Source organism: Rhinoraja longicauda, chromosome 8 (assembly GCF_053455715.1).
Source record: "Rhinoraja longicauda isolate Sanriku21f chromosome 8, sRhiLon1.1, whole genome shotgun sequence".
NCBI classification, from domain to species: Eukaryota; Metazoa; Chordata; class Chondrichthyes; order Rajiformes; family Arhynchobatidae; genus Rhinoraja; species Rhinoraja longicauda.
In genome coordinates this window covers 35553725-35581062 of record NC_135960.1, presented here as the reverse complement: position 1 = coordinate 35581062, position 27338 = coordinate 35553725, and the positions used below count along the sequence as shown (strand labels likewise).

At 40.2% G+C, this 27338-nt stretch overlaps 2 protein-coding genes across 3 annotated transcripts in view; one reads left to right on the top strand and one right to left on the bottom strand.

Annotated features, from left to right (window-relative positions):
- usp40 (ubiquitin specific peptidase 40) overlaps positions 1-5363 on the top strand; it is a 104255-nt gene extending 98892 nt beyond the window's left edge. For both annotated transcript variants that reach the window (XM_078403640.1, XM_078403642.1), the window contains one exon: positions 1712-5363. In XM_078403640.1, coding sequence (XP_078259766.1) covers positions 1712-1832 — 121 coding nt within the window. In that variant the 3' untranslated portion in view covers positions 1833-5363. The remainder of the gene's footprint in view (positions 1-1711) is intronic.
- Positions 5364-6455: 1092 nt separating this feature from the next.
- The window catches only part of LOC144596252 (flagellum-associated coiled-coil domain-containing protein 1-like), a 50532-nt gene continuing 29649 nt past the window's right edge, over positions 6456-27338 (bottom strand). Inside the window, exons 10-15 of the mRNA XM_078404469.1 lie at positions 22593-22692; positions 20004-20107; positions 14177-14248; positions 10527-10616; positions 10128-10237; positions 6456-6663 (exon numbers count right to left, since the gene is read on the bottom strand). Of these exons, the coding sequence (XP_078260595.1) occupies positions 6456-6663; positions 10128-10237; positions 10527-10616; positions 14177-14248; positions 20004-20107; positions 22593-22692 (684 nt within the window). The remainder of the gene's footprint in view (positions 6664-10127; positions 10238-10526; positions 10617-14176; positions 14249-20003; positions 20108-22592; positions 22693-27338) is intronic.

Here is a 27338-nt window from a genome sequence, read left to right as displayed (position 1 = left end):
GAAATTGCTGTTATATTTTTTGTTATTCACATTTAAAAGTTTAAATTTATCTCCTAGGGAGGGGGGGGTGAGGGGGATGGAGTGGGGGGGGGGGTAGGGGGGTGGGGAGAGGGGAGGGAGAGGGGGGTTGAGGGGGATGAAGTGGAGGGAAGGGAAAGGGGGGTGGAGGGGGAGGAGAGGGTGCTGCACCAATGCAGGAGAGGTTTGGGCCCAACGGGTCCACTTGGTCTAGTATATATATATATATATATATATATTATATATATATATTATATATATATATATAGATGGTGTGTCACGGAAAACAACAGAATCAGAAGGCCATGCCAAGAGAGATTAAATGTGTTCATAGGTTATAGGAGCAGAAACAGGCAATTCGGCCCATTGAGTTTTCTCTCCCATTCAATCATGGCTGGTCTATCATTCCTTTTCAACCCCTTTCTCCTGCCTCTCACCATAACCTTTGACACCCTTACTAATCAAGAATCTGTCATTCTCCACCTTAAAAATACCCAATCATTTGGCCCCTCACGGCCGTCTGTGTGTCAATTAATTCCAAAGATTCACCACCTTCTGACTAAAGAAATTCCTCCTCATCTTTCTAAAGGTATGCCCTTTTATTCTGAGGCAATGCCCTCTGGTCCTTGACTCTCCCACCAGTGGAAACATCCTCTCCACATCCACTCTATCCAGGCCTTTCACTATTCGGTAAGTTTCAGTGAGATTCCCTCCTTACCCTTCTAAATTCCTGCAAGTACAGACCCAGGGCCAACAAATGTTCATCAATTGTTAACCCAATCATCCCCGGGATCATTCTTGTAATCCTCCTCTGGACCCTCTCCAACTTCAGCACACCCTTCCCCAAATCTGAGGGGGATTTCTCTTGTGGGACAAAAGTAATAAAATGTGCCTTCTAAATAGTCCAGTCATAAAGTCACAGTTCCCTTCATTGGTCAGAGATACAACACAGTAACAGGCTCTTTGACCCACTGAGTCTGTGTCACCATTGACCACCCATTTATACTCATCCTACATTAATTCCCTTTAATATTTTCTCCACATTCTCATGTTCTCATGAGGGACCATTTACAGGGGCAGTTTATCTGAAAATAAGAGCAGCAGTTAACGTCCAGCACGAGGAGTCTAAATGATGAATCAACATGTACCAACTCCATGTACGTTAATAGGTGTGTAATTATAGGTGTGTGATAGGATGGTCTTTTAGTCTTGATCAGCACCTTGACTTGACTTGCTTCTATCTGACCTTCCCATTAATACATGGTTTACAATAGTTACTTTGCAGTTACAGTTTAAATAATGAATAAAAAACATATTATTTACTTAACCCAAGAATCGAAGTAGGAAAATAGATTATTGTCTTGTACATATATGTATATATACCTTGATTTTTAAAAGTTCTCCAATGCTTTAATATGTCACTTAATAGTGCAGTAATTACAATTTAGCATTTGATACATCAAGAGTATACGTTATACATTTGAAGTATTGAAATATAATATGGTAGAAGGGAACTGTATAATTAAAGCTTTGTGTTAAACTATATCTATGTCCTTAAGAACTTAATGGCTTAAACAGAGTAAATTATTGCAATGCCTTTCAGGGGAGTGTGAACAAGCATTAAAGAATATTTTATTCTTGCATACAAACCTTAAATTTATGAATATACAGAATAATTTAGCTCTTCTTACAGTCAGCAAAGTACTACACATCAGAGTGGTGATGCTACAGAAAATAGTGAACGACAGATAGTTCGTGGTCAGACTCGCAGACCTGAAGTGGCCTTATCCATCAGTGTAGCAGACTTCAGATAATGGCCGTGGAAACTGAAAATGGGTGGCTGGAAGAAGTGGTGAGCTTTTGTCATGATTGCAAGGGCACCGAATTGCTCTCATAGTGACTCATCTCCAGTGAAATACCAAGAAGTAAAGGAGCCATTCATATCAATTATAAAGTGAGGGTTCAAAATAAGTGGACAAAATCTGACATTGTTCACTCCAATTTGGTTTGTGCCCCATGGATATTCACTGTCACCTTCTCAAACTGGAAAAAGAGATTCAGCACGACAGAATGAAGAACCATCTGTAGAAGGCTCTTTTGGTCAATAACTGCCAGAATGAACATTTAAAAGATTTTTATTTCATGTAAATGTTCCAATTTTTAAAAAACGAAACTACCTATGCAATAAATGGGATTCCACTCCCAAGAAATTTAGCGCTTCTAGCACCAACAACCGCTGTTCATTTATGTTGTGAAGCGCTCGGTATTGCAGTCGTGTTTTGGTAATGTGTTCAAGTGAAAATTGCTCTTGCACTTGTTCTGATCTGATTAATGCATTGACTTAATATTTGTGGGACCATAAAATCCAGTGCAGAATCACATCATGCACAAGACGTAATTTTGAAATGTGTTTTTGTTTAAAAGCAGGATGATTGTGTAAAACAAAAACTTATTTAAGTGGATTTTATGGTCTCATTTTTGGTGAGAACCTGACTTGCTGGCAAGGACTGTGTGCCTCACGTGGACACGCAACCTCAGGAGTTTCCATTTCAGAGAAAAATCTGTTTAATAATAATAATACCCAATTTGATGATTTTAGGTAGATGCAAAGTATATAATGTATTGGGAAGAAATAAAAATATTTATGTATGGCCTTATGATGCCATTGGAGTAACCTCTCAATAGGGCCACTGTTTTCCTATGACAAGAAACCTCATCTTTTTCCCGACTATTCATTTTGCTGCCTGGTTTACATATGCCTTAAGAGACCTAATCTCTTGTATAGGATAGACTGGCCGCAGGACACTAAAAACGTTATCTGCGTGCTAGTAAGGTATGCTATTTCCTTCCAACTATCAAATTAACTTTCCTCCTATTGGAATCTGCTGCTAATAAGTGCAACCAAGTGCTAAATGGATAGAACAAAATCCTTACTAGGCCCGTATTTGGTCCTAAGCTGAGTAGCGCAGGAGTGCAGAATCTGTTTTGTTAATCTGATCATATACATTCCGTGTTCTTAAAGAGTTGTTGTCTACTGATTTCACTGAACAGAATTTCACTATTAAATTATGTGTGATGTATGGGAGGGTTGCAATGAAAAGTCAAGAATGCACTTTCATTGAAGGATGAAATGTTACAATAAGTTATCTGCATTGGCCTTATAAACACTATTTCTGTAGCTTCAGACATTACACACAAAAAAGGTGATTTGCTCCTGCCAAGATTACATTTGTGCCATTGCCATTTACTGCAAATCGCATGTTACAAGAAGACTACAAATTAAGAATAATAGTCAACAGAGAAATTGGAGAATCAAAGAGAAATGCTACAATTGTCCTTTATTTGCTGACATGGTGGGATTCACCTTGATATCGTGTTTTTTTTCAAATTAGAAAAGATTTCTAAATTACTTTTCACCTTCCAGAAGAGTAGGGTGCAAAATATTTCCTTGAAAATAGAGTTCAGGCTTCAGATATCTGACTAGGTGAAAGATTTCTTCACAAAATGATGTTTCATAGCTGCAGTCAAACTTTATTATATCAATTGTGGAATATTAGTTTGAGTGATCTACTATATCGCTCTGAATGGTGATTTATTATTTCGTGACATTACATGTTGTTCATATGTTGCACTATAATTTGATTGTTGTTACTGTCATTTCAAAGAGCTGATTACTGTCAATTTGAACTGAAAATCTTTAACACACCTGTGTTAAAATGCAAGGAAGCAGTTGGCCTCGTTGAGGAGGTGGGAGAATAGGCCAATATGAAAAATATTTTCATGCAATACTTTAGATAGAACTTTCTTTCTTGAACAAGGAAATATTTAAATTAATTTTTATGTGATTTGGTGAGAAAGCAGATGATAGGATTGATAACCTTTCACTTCATTTGCATTTCAGTTACAGCAAACCAAATAGAAGCAAAACATTTGTACTTTTAACAACAGGTTTAGAGCTTTTCTTTAGTCAGTAACTATTATAGCCCTAATTTGTTTCAATCCAAAATATTTGCCCAGAATTAGCAATAAAAACAGAAAATATTGGAACTATTGAGAAGGCAAGACAGCATCTGTGCACAATGAAACAGAATTAATGTTTTGGGTTGAATACCTTTCGTAAGTACAGTTTTGATTTTAAAAGTATTTGATCTGTAACATCTCTGTTTCAATATGCACAAGTACTTCCTTGCCTCTTTGGTATTTCCAACATTTTTGGTTTTCATTTCTGATTTCCAGAATCTGTTTTTTACTTTATTGAATTAATGCCCAAAATTAGTACATTCAATTCTATTTATTTTGTCCCTGTAGAGCATCAGTGAATGTTGTAGAACACTTTTCTACTTACAACTGATATTTTAGGATGTGATTGGTTAGAGATTTATCTTCAGTTTGGCATACCATATTATCCTTAAAGATGATCTTCCATTATCCTTTCTCTTCAGGAGTGATGGTGATTATTTGAGTTTCTTCTTCGGTGAGCTCAATGAAACATGACAATAGTTCATATCAGCTTGTATATTACATGCATTGCCTGTTTAAGTCAATGGCAATATTTAAAACAAAGGCTAGAAAATGTAATTCCTTGCAGGCACTGATTCAACACGAGGCATTTCTTGCATCCTTCCAGACAGAGGTGGGTAGGCAAGTGCATGAAATGTTTTGTTTACAAAACCAAGGCTTTTTTGTCAGTTTAAATATGTGAAATTCTGTTAATGGAACAGGAGGCACAAATCTATTAATTACTAGATTATATGGCAAAAAATATAGACCACTGTACTAAGTGCTTAATTACTTCAGGAAGTGATTATGCTTGTGGGTGATTTGGTTTGGCCCATTTGTTGGCATAGCTGTTTTGGTTTCCTGTCTATTTTGCACTGCCATAATGCATGGACAATACAATTTCCTATTGGGTGTTGGTTGAGAGTGGGATTGAAATTTCCTGCTCCAATGCAATCAATTCCATTGTCCCTGACCACAGGTAATTAGGTCAAGGAATGTGGAGAATGGTGGCGATTTTGACAGCATTACAACAGATGACTAGATCATGCATGGAAAAGAAAACAAGAAATTTTGGATTAAGGAATTCAAGTTCCACTGGGTTGTTACCTAAAAACAGGCTAACACTCAAGTCCAGTAAAGATGCAAGTTTAGCATTCAGAGATGTTTTGGCATCTATTGAAAGAAAGATCTTGCAGAAGCTGATCGAGGATAACCCCTTCTAAACTGAACAATTATTCTACATGGAAAAGAAGGAAGATCCTTATTTGCATTTTCCTAAGGAATTGGTTTATTTTTTATCAAGGATAGGCACAATGCAATAATTTTGTTTGTAAAACTCTATAAATTGATTAAAGGATTTATACAAAAATATTCTTCTGTGATCAGTTATTTTTATCCATGTTTTGGATGAGTTGACTTTTTTTTCTGCCAGTACATCACTAATCAAGATCTTGGTTAATGCTGGTTTTTCCAGTGAGTCATTAGAAGTGTATTCTTCAGGCTCTGATTTAAATATGTAAAAATGCGACCTCTACATTAGACTCCTGCAAAACCTCACTAATTCATTTTAGTTTGATGAATGTGGTTTATGGAATTGTCATTTTGTCTCAACCTTTAACAGTAAAGGCACAAAATGTTCCATGGGATTTTCAAATGAGGTTTGTTTTTGAGCCACATGCAATGTTAGACAATGTGACTGAAAGCAGGGTCAGAGTCAGGTTTAAAAATATCCCATAATGAGATGAATGAGGCAGAGGGAATTCCAGAAATGCAAGTTTAAAAACTTGAGTATCATGTGATTCCTTCAAGAACAGTGCTGATACAGAACGTCAAATCCATTTTCTGGCCAATATTCCTTGATGGCCTGTGCTAGAGTGATTGGAAAGTGGATATGGATGAATGAACTCAATTTGATAGAACACTTGAAGCTCAATTGCTTGATTCCCAAAATGTTATTTGAAGAAGTTCTCTGGGTAATCTGGATCATATTTAATCCTTAGACCATCAGATTCAAAGCATATTTTTGGTCATCATCAAATTGTTGTTTCTTGAGCTTGCTGATGTTCTACCAAAAAAGTGCCAACATTGCTTATTCAATACATTTCACAATTGGTCGAAGTGCTGTATGTTTATTAGTACAGGGCCCCACTTTTTAAAAATGCATAGAAGGGAAGTATTTTCTTGATTCTTAATTTTGAGATAAGACAGCAGATTATGTTAATGTTAAAATCTGAAAAATGGTGCACTGGGTAATGTTTTGCAAATAAACTAGTTATAACTAATTAGTTCTAATTAGCTTTGAAGTCTAAATTTATTTTGTTTACAAAAAAAATGTTGCCATTCGCCAATTGTACATTTGAACCAAATAAAATGTACCATGGAGTGTCACTGCTGATCTTTTACCCAGTCCCTTGGTCCATGATGCACATGGACAAGTTCTAGCCTTGTGGTTTGCTGCCATCTGTTTGAGGAGCTGGAGGAGATTCTGGCCGAAATGCACCTTCTGTATTACTTGCACTGACCTTGATTTCATCTTCGAAACTAGACAGGAGCTTTTCTTTCATTTTAAGATGTTTTTTTCTCTCTATGTCATCCATTTTGGCCTTAAGGGCACATAACTCTTCAGCTTTGAGAGCAAATAGTTGCCTGAAGAAAGGAAAATGGTGGTTAATTTTGCCTATTACACTGGAAGTTCCACTGGCATTAGTAATGGAAATTTAGCATCCGGCATAAATTAGTAATGCACTATGACATGCAGTGACAGATCAATGTCTCATTCTTTCAATGGGGCAGATTTTCTGTCACATACAGATCTTCTGAACTGAGATAAGGACTCTCCTGTTGAGTTTTGTAATCATTCAATTTAACTTTTTATTTTTGTTTCTCGAGCTCTGTACTTTAAAATACTGAGAAGTCTTATTGCGAGGGGAAAATAAAATATCTCACTGCAGTTTGTGTAAGCGTGTACAAAAGAAAGGGACATAATTTTGGGTGGCATAACTGGTAGAGCCATTGTCCACCACAGCCAGGGCTCAATCTTACCCTTCGGTGCTGTCTGTGGTAATTTAACCTTTGTATGAACGATAAAATCTGTGTGAATGAAATGAATTAGTGTAAAAATGGGTGCCTGAATGGCACATACTTAGTTTCTGTGCAGTACCTTTGACTCTCCCTCTATTCAAATCGTGCTGGACTATCAATCAACAATAATTGGAATGGCTTCATCCCCGTTCTAGACTTCTTCATTCTAGTTTTGGAAACCACTTTAGTATTCAGATTTTACCATTAACTCAAGACATTGGGACAGGATCGGGCCTGGGAACTTAATATTCAGGGTTATACATCCTATAGAAAGGACAGGCAGGTGGGCAGAGGCGGTGGGGTAGCTGCTGGTGAGGGATGAAATTCAGTCCCTTGCGAGGGGCGACATAGGAACTGATGAGGTAGAGTCACTGTGGATGATCTGAGAAATGGGGCACACAGTTTAGTCATCAGAACTGTCTTCATCATTATCGGGTTTGTTTCACGTTCCTCGTGCTGGCGAGAGCAGGAACAGGGAGATACAGGACCTGAATGTGTGGCTGAGGAACTGGTGCAGGGGGCAGGGATTTAGATTCTTAGATTACTGGGATCTGTCTTGGGGTAAGGGGGAATTGTACAAAAGGGACGGATTGCACCTTAACAGGTGGGGACCAGCATTCTGGCAGGCAGGTTTGCCACTGCTACACAGGTGGTTTTAAACTAAATAGTGGGGGGGGTGGGTGTCAAGGATGGAGTTAAAGGGAAAGAGAGTAAAGGGATAGTTAATGACCCCACAATTAACGGGAAAGAAAGCTCACAAAGGGATAGGAGAGTATGGCCAAGTGTAATAGGGATCGATGAGAAGGGTGAGATGAGTAAAGAATTTAAAGTATTATATGAATGCGCAAAGTATAAGAAGTAAAGTAGATGAGCTTGAGGCTCAGTTAGAGGTTGGTAGATATGACATTGTGGGGATTACAGAGACGTGGCTGCAGGAGGATTGGGCCTGGGAACTTAATATTCAGGGTTATACATCCTATAGAAAGGACAGGCAGGTGGGCAGAGGCGGTAGGATAGCTGCTGGTGAGGGATGAAATTCAGTCCCTTGCGAGGGGCGACATAGGGACTGACGAGGTAGAGTTACTGTGGATTGAATTGAGGAATTGTAAAGGCAAGAAGACACTAATTGGTGTTATCTACAGACCCAAATAGTAGCCCGGATATAGCGTGTAAGTTGCAGCAGGAGTTAAAACTGGCATGTAAGAAAGGTAATGCCAATGTGGGATTGCAATATGCATGTAGACTGGGAAAATCAGGTTGGTTCTGAACCCCAAGAAAGAGAGTTTGTATAGTGCCTCCGAGATGGATTCTTAGAGCAGCTTGTAATGGAGCCTACCAGAGAAAAGACAATTCTGGATTTAGTGTTGTCCAATGAACCAGATTTGATAAGAGAACTCGAGGTAAAGGAACTGCTTGGAGGTAGTGATCATAATACGATTAGTTTTAATCTGCAATTTGAGAAGGAGAACGTTAAATCGGAAGTGTCAGTGTTTGCAGTTGAACAAAGGGGACTATGAAGGCATGAGAGAGGAACCGGCCAAGGTAGACTGGAAAGGGATCACTGGCAGGCAGTGGTGAGTGGAGTGCCGCAAGGCTCGGTGTTGGGGCCTCAACTGTTTACCATATATATTAATGATTTGGAAGAGGGAATTAGAAGCAACACTAGCAAGTTTGCGGATGACACAAAGCTGGGTGGCAGTGTGAACTGTGAAGAGGATGTTAGGAGGTTGCAGGGTGCCCTGGACAGGTTAAGTGAGTGGGCAGATGCGTGGCAGATGCAGTATAATATAGATAAATGTGAGGTTATCCACTTTGGTAGCAAAAACAAGGAGGCAGATTATTATCTCAATGGTGTTAGGTTAGATAAGGGGGAGGTGCAGCGAGACCTGAGTGTCCTTGTACACCTGTCATTGAAAGTTGGCATGCAGGTACAGCAGGCAGTGAAGAAAGCTAACGGCATGTTGGCCTTCATAACGAGAGGATTTCAGTATAGGAGTAAGGAGGTTCTTCTGCAGTTGTTTAGGGCCCTGGTAAGACCACATCTGGAGTATTGTGTACAATTTTGGTCTCCTAACTTGAGGAAGGACATCCTTGTAATTGAGGCAGTGCAGCTCACGAGATTGATCCCTGGGATGGCGGGACTGTCACATGAGGAAAGATTGAAAAGACTCGGCTTGTATTCACTGGAGTTCAGAAGGATGAGAGGGGATCTTATAGAAACATAAAATTATAAAAGGACTGGAGAAGCTAGATGCTGGAAAAATGTTCCCAATGTTGGGGGAGGCCATTTAAAACTGAGGTGAGAAGGAACTTTTTCACCCAGAGAGTTGTGAATTTGTGGAATTCTCTGCCACAGAGGGCAGTGGAATCCAAATCACTGGATGCATTTAAGAGAGAGTTAGATATAATTCATGGGGCTAGTGGAATCAAGGGATATGGGGAGAAGGCAGGCACGGGTTATTGATTGGGGACGATCAGCCATGATCACAACGAATGGCGGTGCTGGCTCAAGGGGCCGAATGGCCTCCTGCACCTATTTTCTATGTTTCTATCCACTGCCCCCTTCTGCTGGATATGGTGCATATTAAAAGAGGAGATTTGGATTGAACCCTATTGAGTAAACCTTAGCTGTGAGTTAATGGAGAGAGTCCATGCTATTTTGCCTGAGTTGAATGGTAAATTGTGGGAAGATCCAACTTGTTGGACGTTTTTCTATTGACAAGTTAGAAGAATTAATATATGAAGAAGTTGAATGTTTCCATTTGTGAAGGACTTAAACTCGGATTTTCCTTTATTTGTTGTCAGTGGCCAGAATTCAATTGGGGACATTGGAAAGTAAATTGGTTGGGCAGAATGGCTTATTTCTGTATTACAAATTCTATGAAATGATTTCAGGAATATAACAGAAAGCAAATCTACAAAGTTGCAACATGTACATATAACTAGGTTTTTCTGGAAAAGTAAACTAAGGTGGCTTTTATTCTAATTAAGGTATCTTGGTAGAGAAAGAACCCAGATTGTATTCTTACTTCAGATCAATGTTTTGATTCTCTAAAGCATCAATGGAAGCCACATATTTCCTCTGCAAACTGCCCATGTTTGTCCTGTATAATCCTTCATATTCGTTCAGCTTTGCTTCCTGAAATAATAAGTATGATTCTGTAAGTCACAATTATCGATCGTCATCTTCAACATGCAAGAATCATATTTAAAACAAGTTACAATGGGTGGACACAGTTCCAGATCTGAGCCACACCCAGTGTGCAAGTAAAGGCTGGCTTCTTCGAGGCCAGAGAGAGAATCAGTGCTGCAATAAAAGAGGACACTCTCACCTCTTTCTCACTCCTCCCTCCCACTGGCCCCTCTCCACACAGCTTGGTTCCCAAGACTAGAAACGTTCACATAAAAATGAATAATCTCCTGATTACCGTCATGTGTAGTTGTTTTGTGATGTTATATAGGGTTTCAGTCTGATACTGTAGCTCTTTTGTCACCTTGTCCAGTTGTTCCTGCAAATTCTAAAATTGAATACAGGTTAAATGTCACCACATTTGGCAATGTAAATTATCCTCAATTTTTCCACCCTGCCACATAGCAATTCCTGTCTCAGAATTCTCTGACAAACTATTCTTATACCTGTCACAGGCAGTTTATGAGTACAGTGAACCCTTGGTATAATCGACCATATGGGAGAAATGGTGTCTATTATGCCAAGTAATAGAGTACCAATGTGTTTTAAGTAGTAGAAACAAAGAACTGCAGATGCATACACAAAAGGACACAGTGAGGAGTAACTCAGTAGGTTAGGCAGCATCTGGAAAACATGGATAGGTGATGCTTTGGGTCGAGATCCTTCTTCAGACTCGGGGTGGAACAGGACCTGGAATCCAGGTGAGTTGATAGCCGTGGTTTGGAGGGGTGATGAACGTTGGCGTTGCAAGTCCTAGCCTGATGGTGGTTGGGTGTGTGACATAATCCAGCAGTGGATCTCAACCCAAACCGTCACCTATTCATGCTCTCCAGAGAAGCTGCTTGACCTGCTGCGTTACTCCAACGATTGTCAAATTCAGTTAGTTAATTTCAATAACCTCCAATGTAACGAGCAGCCTGTGTTCTTAAAGAGACAGTGATGTCTAATTATGCAGTGTAACTAGCAGCCTGTGTTATTAGAGATGTTGATGTCTTATTATTGTGGGGTCGCTCCGTCCACTAGAACCAAAATCCATTATAAAGAGGTCCATAATAACGAGGGTTTACTGTACAAAGGTTCATGGAATTCACGTTGTGGGAACAGATTTTTTTTTAAATGATATCGGGGATGTCATAAAAGATGCTTTGATTAACAGTGTCCACAGCAGTAGCTGTAGAGATTTTGAAAAGCTGTAAAATGAATGTTTTTTTTGCATAGAATGCTTAGATGAGACACGAATCTTGGAGAATAAAATTGTTTTTTTTACTAACATTGGGACAGATATTTTTTACCCAAAAGCCTGGTTATTTTACAGGCTGTGAGATAAAACCTCCCTTACGTTGAAACTGAGTTCCTAACAACATTATTTATTAGAAGACCATAGGTGCAAGGTTAACAGTGAAAATAACAATCGGTCCACTGCTTCGAAATGACCAGCAGTTATGTGCCCTGTTTTGGAGTTACTGCCACTTGCTTTTTCTCACATTACTTCTCACTCAAGCAATAGGTAAATAACTATTTCACTTTTGTTGATTTTGAAAATAAAAATAAATCTGAATGAGAAAAGATAATTTGGCCTATCAAGTCAGTCTGAAGAAGGGTCTCGACCCGAAACGTCACCCATTCCTTCTCTCCCGAGATGCTGCCTGACCTGCTGAGTTACTCCAGCATTTTGTGAATAAATCGATTTGTACCAGCATCTGCAGTTATTTTCTTAAGTCATAGAACAATCTCCCCATTGAAGACTGAGTCACGTTTATCCAAAATTTCAAATCCACTATATGCCCTCCCAATAAAATTGCATTCATTGTTGCATGGTCTTAGCAGCCTAGTGACTATCAAATCCTTTGGACACTTGATAGTTACTATTTATATCCTTAGAACCTTTAAAATGTTCTTTCAGTTTTTATTTTGGGTTCTGCAATTGTACAGAACAGAAATAGGCCCTTCGGCTTACATCATGCTTGTCTTTACTAATCCCACTTGCTCGCATTAATTTCATATCCCTCTATGGCCTGTTTGTTCAAATACATGTCCAGATACCTCTTAAATGTTGTTCCTGCCTCCACCACCTCGGCCAACTCATTTTGGATACTGACTACTCTGTGAAACATTTACCCATTCAGATCCCTTTAAACCTTCCTCTTGATAAGAATTACTTTTATACCCAAAAGGACTAGTTAAAATAATTTAATTTGAGTTCATTCAGACTTGCATAATTGCTCAGTTTCCCTGCTTTGCATCCATATTGATGCTTTTGCAATTGAAAGGGCCGAGGGGATCTAGGGCAACTTGAATTGGCATTAGGAGACAGGGTGGTGGTGGAAGATGTCTTTGTGATTGGATGCCGATGACAAGTGGTGTTCCACAGGGATCAGTATTGTGACTCTTGCTATTTGTAATTTATTTCAAAGATTTGAATGTGGACGTCGGAGGCATGAATATAAATTTGTATATGATCCAAGGATTGGTGGGGTTGATCATGTGAGGATGATCTTAAGTAGCAGGGTGATATTGATGTGTTTATGAAATGTGCTGAGAGGCAACTGGACTACTGTGAGCAGTTCTGGTCACCACACGGACAGATGCAATAGTGCTGGAGAGGTGTCAAAGGAGATTCACCAGGATATTGTGTGTGTAGGAAAGAACTGCAGATGCTGATTTAAATTGAAGATAGACACAAAATGCTGGAGTAACTCAGCGGGACAGTCAGCATCTCTGGAGAGAAGGAATGGGTGACGTTTCAGGTCGAGACCCTTCTTCAGACTGATGTCAGGGGAATGGGCAATACAGAGATAATGGATATTGCCTCGAATGAAGGGTTTGTCATGAGGGGTTTGGTCTGTTTTCCTTGGAGCAAAGGACATTAAAAGCAAATATGGTTGAGGGGTATAGATAGGGTAGACTGCAAGAGACATCTCCCCTTGAAACAGGTTAATAAAACTATAAAACCTTTAGGTTTAGAATAAGAGATTGAGGGGGAAATCAGATGGGGTATTTTTTCACCAAGAGAGAGAGTGGTGGAAACAGAGTTGCTGACTAAGTGTTTAGATGAGCACTTGGATCACCTCAGCAAAGCACATTACAGGCCAAGTGCTGGGAGATGGGAATGATATGGGTGGGGGGTCGGAGTGGATATGGTGGCCCACGTTTCCTGTTTCCATGCTATATGACTATGAATTATGTACGATGGTTGCCTCGCCAACGATGTGTCTTGTCTTTTTCCTTTGTTTTTAGTTTGTTGTAAAATGTATGTTTTAGTTTATCTCTAGTTTTGTATTATGTAGGGGAGGGGTGGGGGAAACTTTCTGGGATAGAGCAAAGCAATACTCTCAAGTTCACCTCCATGTCCCTGGTTCTACATCTCCAGTAAGGAAATAGCCTCTCAGTGCCAATATTGTCAGATAACCTCAGAATCTTATGCATCATTGCAATTGCTTCTTATTCCTCTAAACTCCATTCAGGAAAGGCCAAAAAAAAGACACAAAGTGCTAGAATAACACAGCAGGTCAGTCAGCATCTCTGGTGAACAGGGATAGATGACGTTTCAGTTTGGGACCCTTTTTCAGTCAAGTCTTTTTTACAGGAAATGCAAATTTTGCTCAGCCCCTCCTTACACAAAATGTTCACCCAAGAAAGCCATCCAGTGAGCCATCTCTAAGGCAGCTACATCCTTTGTCATGGTGACCAAAACTACACACCGTTACTCCTGGCAGGGTCTAAATCAAACCCTGTACTATTAAGCAAAACACCCTTACCTCAGTTAAAACACACAGCAAGATCTAGGCACTGAAGTAGTCAATAGGTCCTTCAGTCGAATGGTTGTTTTACCTTCATAAACACAATTCCAAATAACACTGAATAGGGGTCATCTATGCTTGTCTATACCTCAACCTGTTGCTTAGATTTGGACAGCTCATCAAGTGCGCCAGTCATATCATTATATTTGCCAGCAGCCACCTGAGAAAGCAAAGTCAAAGCGCAAGTCAATTACTAAGAAAGAGTTTGTTTCTTATTTCTGCAGACTCTAGTCCACCAAATTTTAAAAGTGCAGCTAACTTAATATAAAATCAAGCTTTTCTATTGTAGAAATCTTTTGTTTTTCATTTACACCCAGTTGCATTTACAAAACATCCAAGATTATTGTGAATAATGGCATATTATAAAATTATTATAAAATGCCAATAATACATCTAGGTACAATTATCTTTGCTCAATTAATTCCAAAATGGTGCCAGGCTTAATGGGGTGAAAGTGACAAATTAAAGACATCTATCCTAAATTCACTTCCTTTTGCTTGCATTAATTTGACACAAATATGCAATAAATATTTGTTTTTATGTACTCTCTGAATTAGGGATGAATATGGCAAATAGTTTCAATGCCTCTTCAATGCCTTGGTTTGGATATGCTTGTGTCAAAAGCTGGATTTTATACCAAAAATGAAAAATATTCTGCCTCTGGTGGGGGCATAGTGGAGCAGCTGCCTCGCACAGCCAGAGACCTGGGTTCCATCTTGACCATGGGTGCTGTCTGTGTTAGGTTTGCATGTTCTCCCTGTGATCGCAAACGTGTGGGTTTGTAGGTTAATTGGATGCTGTAAAATGCCCCTTGCGTGTAGGGTGTGGATGAGAAAATGGAATAACATAGAACTAATGTGAAATGGGTGATCAATGGTCGCCATGGACTTGGTGAATCCTAGGGCTTGTTTCCATGCTGTATCTCTAAACTCGCATAAACCTCAAAACAAATTTTTACTTTGAGGATTACCTAAAAATGGGTTTTCCCCAAAGCCTATCAAAACTCGTGTGTAAAATTTCAATTCTACCAACTGAACATCTAGTTGTATTTTGAACGTGTCCAGTAGATATTGGAATCCTATTCAAGTCAATCTCCCATGAAGAAATTAAAAACAAGCCTTTAGTGGAAAGGTCCTAAGGTCACCATAGTTGACAAGATCAATTTTTAATGTAGTCTGAATATCTTGGAACATTTTGTGGGAACATGTTCACAAGTCTTAGGAGTAGAAATAGGCTTTTTGGCCCATCAGGTTTACTCCACCATTCAATCATGTTTGGTCTCCCTTTCTCTCTCAACCCCATTCTCCTTGTAACCTTTGACACCCTTACTAATCAAGAACCTGCCAATCTCCACTTTAAAAATACCCAAGCACATTATGCTACGCTGTATTCCATCTGCCACTTCTCTGCCCACTCTCCGAACCTATCCAAGATCTTCTGCAGACTCCCTGCTTCCTCTACCTATCTTCGCATCACCTGCAAACTTGGCCACAAAGCCATCCAAATCATTAATGTAAAACTTGAAAAGTAATGGATCTACTACTGAGCCCTTTGGAACACAAATAGTCACCAGCAGCCAACCAGAAAAAGCCCCCTTTATTCCCACTCTTTTCCTTCTGCCATTCAGCCAACCTTATGGCTGAGGGGCTGGTGCAGGGAGCAGGGATTTAGATTTCTAGACCACTGGGATCTCTTCTGGGGTAGGGATGACCTGTACAAAAGGGCCGGGTTACACCTTAACTGCAGGGGGACCAACATTCTGGCGGGCTGGTTTTGTTACACGTGTGGGTTTAAACTAAGTAGTGGATGGGAGGGGTTGACAAATTGCGAGTATAAACATGGAGTTAAAGGGGAAGCAAATACAGGACAAATTGCAAAGGACTCTCGAATAAATGGGAAGGGAAGTTCTAGATGGGATAAGAGAGTACGGTCAGGGCCAATTGTGACCGGTGTGAAAGGGGAGGTGAATATCGAAGTTAAAGTGTTGTATTTAAATGCGCGGTATACAAAATAAAGTGGATGAGCTTGAGGCTCAGTTAGACATTGGCAAGTATGATGTTGTGGAAATCACAGAGACATGACTACAAGAGGACCAGGGTTGGGAACTGAATATTCAGGGGTACACAACGTATAGAAAAGACAGACAGGTGGGCAGAGGGGGTGGGGTCGCTCTGTTCGTAAGGAATAATATTCACTCCCTTGCAAGGGGTGATATAGAATCAGGAGATGTAGAATCAGTATGGATAGAAATGAGGAATTGTAAGGGTAAAAAGACCCTAATGGGAGTTATCTACAGGCCCCCAAACAATGGCCTCGACATAGGGTGCAAGTTGAATCAAGAGCTAAAATTGGCATGTCGCAAATGTAATGCTACGGTGGTTATGGGAGATTTCAACATGCAGGTAGACTGGGAAAATCAGGTTGGTAATGGACCCCAGGAAAGAGAGTTTGTGGAGTGCCTCCGAGATGGATTCTTAGAACAGCTTGTACTGGAGCCTACCAGGGAGAAGGCAATTCTGGATTTAGTGTTGTGTCATGAACCTGATCTGATAAGGGGACTCAAGGTAAAAGCGCCATTAGGAGGCAGTGATCACAATATGATAAGTTTTACTCTACAAATTGAGAGGGAGAAGGGAAAATCAGAAGTGTCAGTATTACAGTATAGCAAAGGGGATTACAGAGGCATGAGGCAGGAGCTGGCCAGATTTGACTGGAAGGAGGCCCTAGCAGGGAAGACGGTGGAACAGCAATGGCAGGTATTCCTGGGAATAATGCAGAAGTTGCAGGAGTAAGAGGCACCCGTGACTGACAAGGGAAGTCAAGGACAGCATAAAAATAAACGAGAAGAAGTACAACATAGCAAAGAAGAGTGGGAAGCCAGAGGATTGGGACTTTTAAAGACCAACAGAAGATAACTAAAAAGGCATTACGGGGAGAAAAGATGAGGTACGAGGGTAAGCTAGCCAATAATATAAAGGAGGATAGTAAAAGCTTTTTTAGGTATGTGAAGAGGAAAAAAATAGTCAAGGCAAATGTGGGTCCCTTGAAGACAGAAGCAGGGGAACTTATTATGGGGAACAAGGAAATGGCAGACGAGTTGAACCGGTACTTTGGATCTGTCTTCACTAAGGAAGATACAAACAATCTCCCAGATGTTCTAGTGGCCAGAGATCCTAGGGTGACGGAGGAACTGAAGAAAATCCACATTAGGCAGGAAATGGTGTTGGGTAGACTGAAGGGACTTGAAGGCTGATAAATCCCCAGGGCCTGATGGTCTGCATCCCAGGGTACTTAAGGAGCTGGCTCTAGAAATTGTGGACGCATTGGTAATCATTTTCCAATGTTCTATAGATTCAGGATCAGTTCCTGTGGATTGGAAGGTATCTAATGTTATCCCACTTTTTAAGAAAGGAGGGAGAGAGAAAACTGGAAATTATAGACCAGTTAGTCTGACATCAGTGGTGGGGAAGATGCTGGAGTCAATTATAAAAGATGAAATTGCGGAGCATTTGGATAGCAGTAACAGGATCGTTCCGAGTCAGCATGGATTTACGAAGGGGAAATCATGCTTGACTAATCTGGACTTTTTTGAGGATGTAACTAGGAAAATTGACAGGGGAGAGCCAATGGATGTGGTGTACCTCAACTTTCAGAAAGCCTTCAACAAGGTCCCACATAGGAGATTAGTGGGCAGAATTAGAGCACATGGTATTAGGGGTAGGGTACTGACATGGACAGAAAGCAAAGAGTGGGGATAAATGGGTTCCTTTCAGAATGGCAGGCAGTGACTAGTGGGGTACCGCAAGGCTCGGTGCTGGGACTGCAGCTATTTACAATATACATTAATGACTTGGATGAAGGGATTAAAAGTACCATTAGCAAATTTGCAGATGATACAAAGCTGGGTGGTAGTGTGAACTGTGAGGAAGATGCTATGAGGTTGCAGGGTAACTTGGACAGGTTGCGTGAGTGGGCGGATGCATGGCAGATGCAGTTTAATGTGGATAAGTGTGAGGTTATCCACTTTGGTGGTAAGAATAGGAAGGCAGATTATTATCTGAATGGTGTCAAGTTAGGAAAAGGGGACGTACAACGTGATCTGGGTGTCCTAGTGCATCAGTCACTGAAAGGAAGCATGCAGGTACAGCAGGCAGTGAAGAAAGCCAATGGAATGTTGGCCTTCGTAACAAGAGGAGTTGAGCATAGGAGCAAAGAGGTCCTTCTGCAATTGTACAGGGCCCTAGTGAGACTGCACCTGGAGTACTGTGTGCCGTTTTGATCTCCAAATTTGAGGAAGGATATTCTTGCTATTGAGGGCGTGCAGCGTAGGTTTACTAGGTTAATTCCCGGAATGGCGGGACTGTCATATGTTGAAAGAATGGAGCGACTTGGCTTGTATAGCCTGGAATTTAGAAGGATGATAGGGAATCTTATCGAAACATATAAGATTATTAAGGGGTTGGACACGTTAGAGGCAGGAAACGTTCCCAATGTTGGGGGAGTCCAGAACCAGGGGCCACAGTTTAAGAATAAGCGGTAGGCCATTTAGAATGGAGATGAGGAAAAACATTTTCAGTCAGAGAGTTGTAAATCCTGTGTAATTCTCTGCCTCAGAAGGCAGTGGAGGCCAGTTCTCTGAATGCTTTTAAGAGAGATCTAGATAGAGCTCTTAAGGATAGCGGAGTCAGGGGAGAAGGCAGGAACGGGGTACTGTTTGAGAATGATCAGCCATGATCACATTGAATGGTTGTGCTGGCTCGAAGGGCCGAATGGCCTAGTCCTGCACCTATTGTCTTGTATACACGTTGGTATCTTCTCTCTTAATTCCATTGGCTCTCTTAGCTTGTTTAGCAGCCTCACATGCGGCACTTTATTAAAGGCTTTCTGAAAATCCAAGCACACAACATCCACTGATTGTCCTTTGTATATCCTGTCATTTACTTCCTCAAAGAATTCCAACAGATTTGTCCGGCAAGATCTCCTCTTCACAAACCCATACTGACTCGGCCTATTTTATCATGTGCTTCTAGGTACTCTGAAACCTCATTTAAATAATGAACTCTTAAAATATTACCAACCACTGAAGTAAGGCTAACCAGCCTATCGTTTCCCCCCTTTCGCCTTGCTCCCTTCTTGAACAATGAGTAACATTTGCAATTTTCCAGTCCTCTGGGATCACTCCTGACTTTAGTGATTCGTGAAAGATCATTACTAATGCCTCCACAATCTCTAAAACTACCTTGTTCAGAAGTCTGAGGTGTAGCCCATCTGGTACAGGTGACTTATCCACCTGGAGAGCATTCAGCTTCCCAAGCATACTGCTCTTTAGTAACAACATATCCACTAACGTCTGCCCTGACTCCATGAACGTTAACTAGCATCAAGCTGCTTTCATGTATCACTCCTGTGTAGTGTCATTGCCATTGGTTCCTATTTCATCTAGGCTTAATTCTAATGTGATAGTCGTACAGCATGAAAACAGGCCCAACTTGCGCATGCCAACCAACTTGCCCATCTACACTAGTCCCACCTGCCAGCGTTTATCCCAACTTCCCATCTCCCAACCTCTATACTCAATACTCTGACTAATGAAGGCCAATGTGCTGAAAACCTTCTTGACCACCTTATCTACTTGTAATGCCATTTCCAATGAAAAATGTACCTGTATTCCTAGATCCCTCTGTGCTACAACATTCTTCAGAACCCTGCCTCATATTTCCAAAATCCAACACCTCACAATTATCTGTATGAAACTCCATTAACTTTTCCTCAGCAGTTATGATACTGCATATGCAAAATGATGGCTAGGTGGGAACCTAATAGTTCTCATATTTAAGAAAAAAATATCCTTTGTAAAAAATAGTTTAAATATCTTCTGTTAATTTCTCACAGTAGAATAAGAACATTCTACTCACATCCATCTTGGATTTGTATTCGTCAAGTATGGCAGTAATCTGTTTTTGAAACTGTTCTTCCATTATTTTTTTTTCTTTCTCACACTTATTTTTTAATTCGTTCGCTGATGGATAAAAGCAACCCTTCATTAAAACACGCATTGGTTGCTGCGCCACAACACAGCTCTGCGTGGAGGCAATCCCCCAATCTTTCACATTTTTGCAATAAAAGATACTACTAACATATGCCTGCCTTCAATGGTAGTGCACTCTAGACCGACACTACAGTGGGCCTGAACACAATGTACAGTGCATTCAGAAAGTATTCAGACCCCTTCGCTTTTTTCACATTTTGTTACGTTACAGCCTTATTTTATAATGGATTAAATTCTTTTTTTTTTAAATCATCAATCTGCACACAATACCTCATAATAAAAAAGCAAAAACAGGTGTTTAGAAATTTTTGCAAAGTAATTAAAAATAAATAACTGAAATATCACATTTACACAAGTACTCAGACCCTTTACTCAGTACTTTGTTGAGGCACCTTTGGCAGCAATTACAGCCTCATGTCTTCTTGGGTATGACGCTACAAGCTTGGCACACCTGTATTTGGGGAATTTCTCCCATTCTCTGCAGATCCTCTCAAGCGCTGTCAAGTTGGATGGGGAACATCAATGTACAACTATTGTCAGGTCCCTCCAGGGATGTTCGATCGGGTTCAAGTCTGGGCTCTGGCTGGGCCACTCAAGGACATTCGCAGACTTGTCACGAAGCCACTCCTGCGTTGTCTTGGCTGTGTGCTTAGGGTGGTTGTCCTGTTGGAAAGTGAACCTCCGCCCCAGACAGGTCCAGAACGCTCCGGAGCAGGTTTTCATCAAGGATCTCTCTGTACTTTGCTCCATTCATCTTTCCCTCAATCCTGACTAGTCTCCCAGTTCCTGCTGCTGAAAAACATCCCCACAGCATGATGCTGCCACCACCATGCTTCACCGTAGGTATGGTATTGGCCAGGTGATGAGCAGTGCCTGGTTCCCTCCTGACGTGACGCTTGGCATTCAGGCCAAAGAGTTCCATCTTGGTTTCATCAGACCAGAGAATCTTATTTCTCATGGTCTGAATGTCCTTTAGGTGCCTTTTGGCAAACTCCAAGCGGGCTGTCATGTGCCTTTTACTGAGTGGCTTCCGTCTGGGCACTCTACCATAAAAGGCTGATTGGTGGAGTGCTGCAGATATAGTTGTCCTTCTGGAAGGTTCTCCCATCTTCACAGAGGAACTCTGGAGCTCTGACAGAGTGACCATCGGGTTCTTGGTCACCTCCCTGACCAAGGCCCTTCTCCCCCGATTGCTCAGTTTGGCCGGACGGCCAGCTCTATGAAGAGTCCTGGTGGTTCCAAAGTTCTTCCATTTAAGAATGACGGAGGCCACTGTGCTCTTCAGGACCTGCAATGCTGCAGAAATTGTTTTATACCCTTCCCCAGATCTGTATCTCCACACAATCCTGTCTCGGCGGTCTACGGACAATTCTTTCGTCTTCATGGCTTGGTTTTTGCTCTGACATGCACTGTCAACTGTGGGACCTTATATAGATAGGTGTGTACCTTTCCAAATCATGTCCAATCAATTTAATTTACCACTGGTGGACTAATCAAGTTGTGGAAACATCAAAGATAATCAATGGAAACAGGATGAACCTAAGCTCAATTTTGAGTGTCATAGCAAAGGGTCTGAATACTTATGTAAATGTGATATTTCAGTTTTGTTTTTTTAATTACTTTGCAAAAATTTCTCAACACCTGTTTCCGCTTCTTCATTCTGGGGTATAGTTTGTAGATTGATGATTAAAAAAAAAGAATTTAATCCATTTTAAAATAAGGCTGTAATGTAACAAAATGTGGTGAAGGTTTCGGAATACTTTCTGAATGCACTGTAGTCTAATAATATAGAGAAAGAGTTGCATTTCAAATAAGATGGAAGCTTTGCCTGTTCAATAGAACGTGCAAGATGCTATAACACTGTTTTAAAAAAGATCGGGTTCTTTTCCCCTTGGTTCAACATCTATTCTGAAATAAATCCACTAAAAGCATAACCGGACATTTTCTGTTTGCCACATTGCATGTCTTTCTCTAATCCCAATGACTGCATAATTGTATAGCTCCTCAAGTGTTTTCCAGAGAGTATGAGTTGTTCCACATAAACTGTTAAGTTTTGTGCATTTACAATCAACTTCTCCATAAAAATAGAAGTTCTAGAAATTTAACCAGACATTCCGGTACAGATAAATGAACAGCAAATGCTATTTGCAGCACTTCAGCCATTCAGTATTGGTTACCTCTGATAACCCTAACCCTCTTTAAAACAGGGAACAAAAATGATTTCATCATCCAACCCCATTGGTAGCCAATGGCTACCACTGCAGTACAAAACATGATCATAGTAGTTCTATTATCAGCACATTTACAGTCTTCCATTATGATTACACTTTACACACATTATGGACTCTCAATATTGCTTTTATCATGCACAACATGCCCAGCAAAATGCTCTCTCCCTCCTCCAATTCCCACCATAACAAACGCAGTGTTTTTTTCGACCACAACAGTCAATTACCCTGCAAGGTCAGCTCCTTTTTCTTATCCAGTTCATTTTTCTTGTTCATTTCAGCTTCTCTCTGTGCCCAGTTTTCATTCATTTCTTCAATGAGGGATTCCTGGGTTAGAAAACATCCATTTAGAATCAATATTGCTAGGTTTAAATTTCAAAACAACTCCCAATAGCATGTGTTTACTTTCTGTTCTTAATAGGAAAATTAATATCATAACTCCATGGATCTCTTGGTAATTACTCACTTCCATTATAATCTTCATGAAACAAATTCAAGGGTACAGTGAAATGCACATTCATACTGCAAACTTTACTCTGTCTAGGATGTAATTGGTGAAAGCACCGTGGCACAGCTAATAGAGCTTCTGCCTCATAGTTCCAGTGACCCAGGTTCAATTCTGACTTCATCAGTGCTGACTGTGCAGAGTTTGCACATGCTGTGACTTCTTCCTTTGGGTGTTTTGATTTCCCAACCAGTGATGGAAATGGGGGGGGATGCAAGGGGATGGCGTTCCCGTAGTTTTCAATTTCCAGCTTGGGTTTAATGAGTACTGCAGAAAGATTCCAGTCCTTTATCACTTTATTCAACTCAGACGAAAACGATTTGTTAACTGCCATTGTTAGTACTTGTTAACAGCCAGTAGTTATACAATGTGTCATCAATACATCGATCCACATTCCTCAGTAAATGTAATCGTGTTTTGACCATGTATTAATGACACTGCGTTCCTTTGAATAAAATTCAAGGGAGAATTTCTTAAACTCACTGTCAGGGCTACCGGACCGCGAGCACGGGCTCAGGTAAAGTCACGGTATTTCATTATTCCACATTATTTTATCTGCCACTGTGCCTCAGTTGTTTCAGTGAAATTAGAATGGATGGGGAGAAAATTAAATAAGTAGTACCAATAGTTTTTTCCAACCTAAATTGTGGGTGGTGAATATTTTATTGTGGGTGGTTTTATTTAGCAAAACAATAGTGCAAGCGGAAATATTTTATTATATATCACTATCAAATTTTATTATATATCACTATCAAATCACTATAAATTTCAGATTTGTGTACCCCTGTGAAAATGAGCATACTGAGATACTTTGAAAGACAGCATTTTCAGATCGATGAAGAAATAAATGATAATGAAAACACTCAGCCAGAAAAGAAGGCAAAATTACTTGAAAATGATAATGTAACTGATGCAGCTGTTTTGCCTGATGCTGCTGCAAGTGAAGACATTTCAAAAGATATTGAAAAATGTGATCTTCCAGACTGTTGGACACAAGAAATGTACTTAAACAAAAAGAAAGAATATCCCTGGCTAATTGTTAAAAAAAAGAAAACTAGGATGTAGTGTATGCAGCAAGTGTAATCTTGGACTTGAATGAACACAAGGAATTCATTTGTCTCGTGAGTGGTGCAGTGTTAATGTAGTAGGAGTGAGAGATGACAAAGCAAAACAGTTAATGAGTTTAAGAAAAAAAGATTTTTAAGCACAAAAATAGTGAAGCCCATATCAGATGCCAAAAAATCAATGAAACAGCTGAAAAAGCAATCGAAAATGTAGTGTATATGTCACTGAAAAAGAACGAAGCAAAAACAGGTCGAGTTTTTAGAACTGTATATAATATTGTACACAAAGGTAGGCCCTACACAGATATGTCTTCTGATATTGAACTGCAAGAAAGAAACGGCTTCGACTTAGGGTACATTCTACACTCTCGTAAGTCATGTGCAGATGTTTCTCACCACATAGGGAACCAGATGCGAAAGACAGTGGTGGAAAATATAATTTCAAAACAATCTAAAATGTCTATTATGATTGATGAATCTACTACTATTAATGGGGAAACTGTTCTAGTAGTCTGCTTGAGAGCAGCAGTTGGTGAATCTTCCCAACCTATATCATTCTATTTTGACTTAGAACATATGAAACTTGGTGCAAATGCAAAATCTATATATGATGGGCTTCTAAGTTGCTTACAAAGAGGTGGTTTTTCAATACAGTACCTAAAAGAAAATGTGATATCACTTGTAACTGATGGTGCATCAGTAATGTTAGGATGAAATGCAGGGGTTCCAAAACTATTTCTTGATGATTTCCCTAATGCAACTGTTTGGCACTGTGCCAGTCACAGGCTTGAACTCAGTGTAGGTGATGCTATAAATGAAGTTGCAGGTTTGAACCATTTTCAGATATTTTGTGATAAATTGTATTCCTTATATCATAGGTCTCCTAAGAATCAGGATGAGTTAACTGCATGTGCTGAGGCTCTTCACTGTCAACTGTTGAAAATTGGTCGTGTTTTCAGTGTGAGATGGGTTGCTTCGTCTTACCGAACGGTAAAGGCAATCTTAAAAGGTAGTCTTATAAAGCTATTTGGGAGCATTTTGGAAAAGCACGCTGTGATGCTTCAAGATCTAGTGCAGAGAGAGCAAAGTACGAGGGGCTGAGAAAAGTATTAGAGTCATCAGCTTTCGTAAATAATTTGGGCTTGTTGATGGACAGTTTGCTAGAGTGCCTGAACTGTCACTTGAACTGCAGAACCGAAATTGTACACTTAGTAAAGCACATGAGGAAATTAAACGAACTATCAAGGTTCTTGAATGTTAAATAGAGAAGCCAGGAAAATTTTATACTCAAGTGGACAAAGCAACAAGCCAGATGATATTTAATGGAATAAATTTGAGAGCTGGTAAAGTACCTACTATACATAGACAACAGTTTTTGAGGAGTTTGGTCAATAATATGAAATCCAGGCTGCTTGAATGATAAATGTAAAAAGTTAATTAACAAGTCGAAATATTTAGATATTAACAATATTCCAGAAGATTCACTTTTTACCTTTGGGGATAATGATGTAGAAGAAATGGCAGAACAATTTGGCTTAATGGTCGGCTTTGTGTCAGAACCTTCAGAGAATTCAAGGAATCTAAAGGGAAGATAGTTTCTGCAGATTTTCAGCAGCTGGTAACGGCTGTAAATACAATTCCGGTATCAACAGCAGAATGTGAAAGAATCTTCAGTGGCATGAAATTCTGCATGTCACCACAACGTGCAAGACTTCAAACTGATCATCTCTCAACTCTGGTATTTATTAAGTTGGTGAGACCTCCTCTGTCAAAATTCAACCCCGAAGAATATGCGAGGACACGGCTTCTTAGTGGCAGAAGGCGTGCTGAAGAAACAGCATGCAGAAAGAAAGAGGTGGTGACAGAAAAAAATGGAGATTATATACCATTATGGAACATTTTGTAATGTAAACAGAGAGAGAGATGCCAGCAAGCAGCTATGACATATAATGCACAATAAACTATATTATAAATACACAATAAACAAGTTATGCATTCTTGTACTCTTACAAGGGTATGACCGCACATTAAAAAAATCCCCCCCCTTCCTTCCCAACCTCAGCCTCACGGACCTTAGAGTACCCCTAGTTCCTAAAACCCATTTCCATCACTGTTCCCAACGGTATCAGGATTGATTGATCACATGCATGTGTGAGTGGAGGAATCTGGAGGGACAATTAAATGAGACTAGTGGAGGAGTGGTGGTCGACAGCCATCACAATGCCAAAATGTCTGTTCCCTGCGAGATCACTCTATGACTCGATTTACCTCTCGGGATGAAAGAATTCTAAAAGCCCTGACTCTTACATACTTAAATGAATGCACCAACACTAGGTTTCTGGTTCACAAGCAGCTTATATTTTAAGAATGAGCTGTAACTCAGACAATGGGCACTCCGTCACTATGATGTGCAGTCAAAGATCTGCAGCACATCTTGTAAAGGGTGTCTGCTGCAGTACCAGTGAAGGATGGAATGAACGGTTCAGAGATAGATAGTTTGAAATACATAGAAAATAGTTGCAGGAGTAGGCTATTCAGCCCATCGAACCAGCACCGCCATTCCATGTGATCATGGCTGATCATCCACATTCAGTACCCCGTTCCTGTCTTCCCCCCATATCCCTTGATTCCGCTAGCCCTACAAGCTCTATCTAACTCTCTTTTGAATACATCCAGCGAATTGGCCTCCACTGCCTTCTGAGGCAGAGAGTTCCACAAATTCACAACACTCTGTGAAAAAGTTTTTTCTCATCTCAGTTCTAAATGGCCTATCCTTTATTCTTAACTGTGGCCCCCGGTTCTGGATTCCCCCAACACCAGGAACATGTTTCCTGCATCTAGCGTGTCCAATCCCTTAATAATTTTATATGTTTCCATAAGATTCCCTCTCATCCTTCTAAATTCCAGTGAATACAAGCCCAGTCGTTCCATTCTTTCATCATATGCCAGTCCCGCCATCCCTGGAATTAACCTCGTGAACCTACGCTGCATTCCCTCAATAGCATGAATGTCCTTCCTCAAATTAGACGAAAACTGCACACAATACTCCAGGTGCGGTCTCACTAGGGCCGTGTACAACTGAAGAAGGACCTCTTTGCTCCTATACTCAAATCCTCTTATGAAGGCCAATATGCCATTAGCTTTCTTCACTGCCTGCTGTACCTGCATGCTAACTTTGGGCTGCATGCTTAATAAATTGGGCTGCTTTATCCTAGACCGCGTCAGGTTTCTAGAGAGTCGTCAGATCTGCACTTAAGGCAAGTGGAGAACATCACAATCCTTGTAGGTGGTGGAAGAGGGTTGGAGAGTCAGCAAGCATATCACTCCCAACCCATTTACATGGCTGATCCTGTTAAGTTTCTGGTTCATGAGCACAACAACTAAAAGTAGAAATAATATTTTGA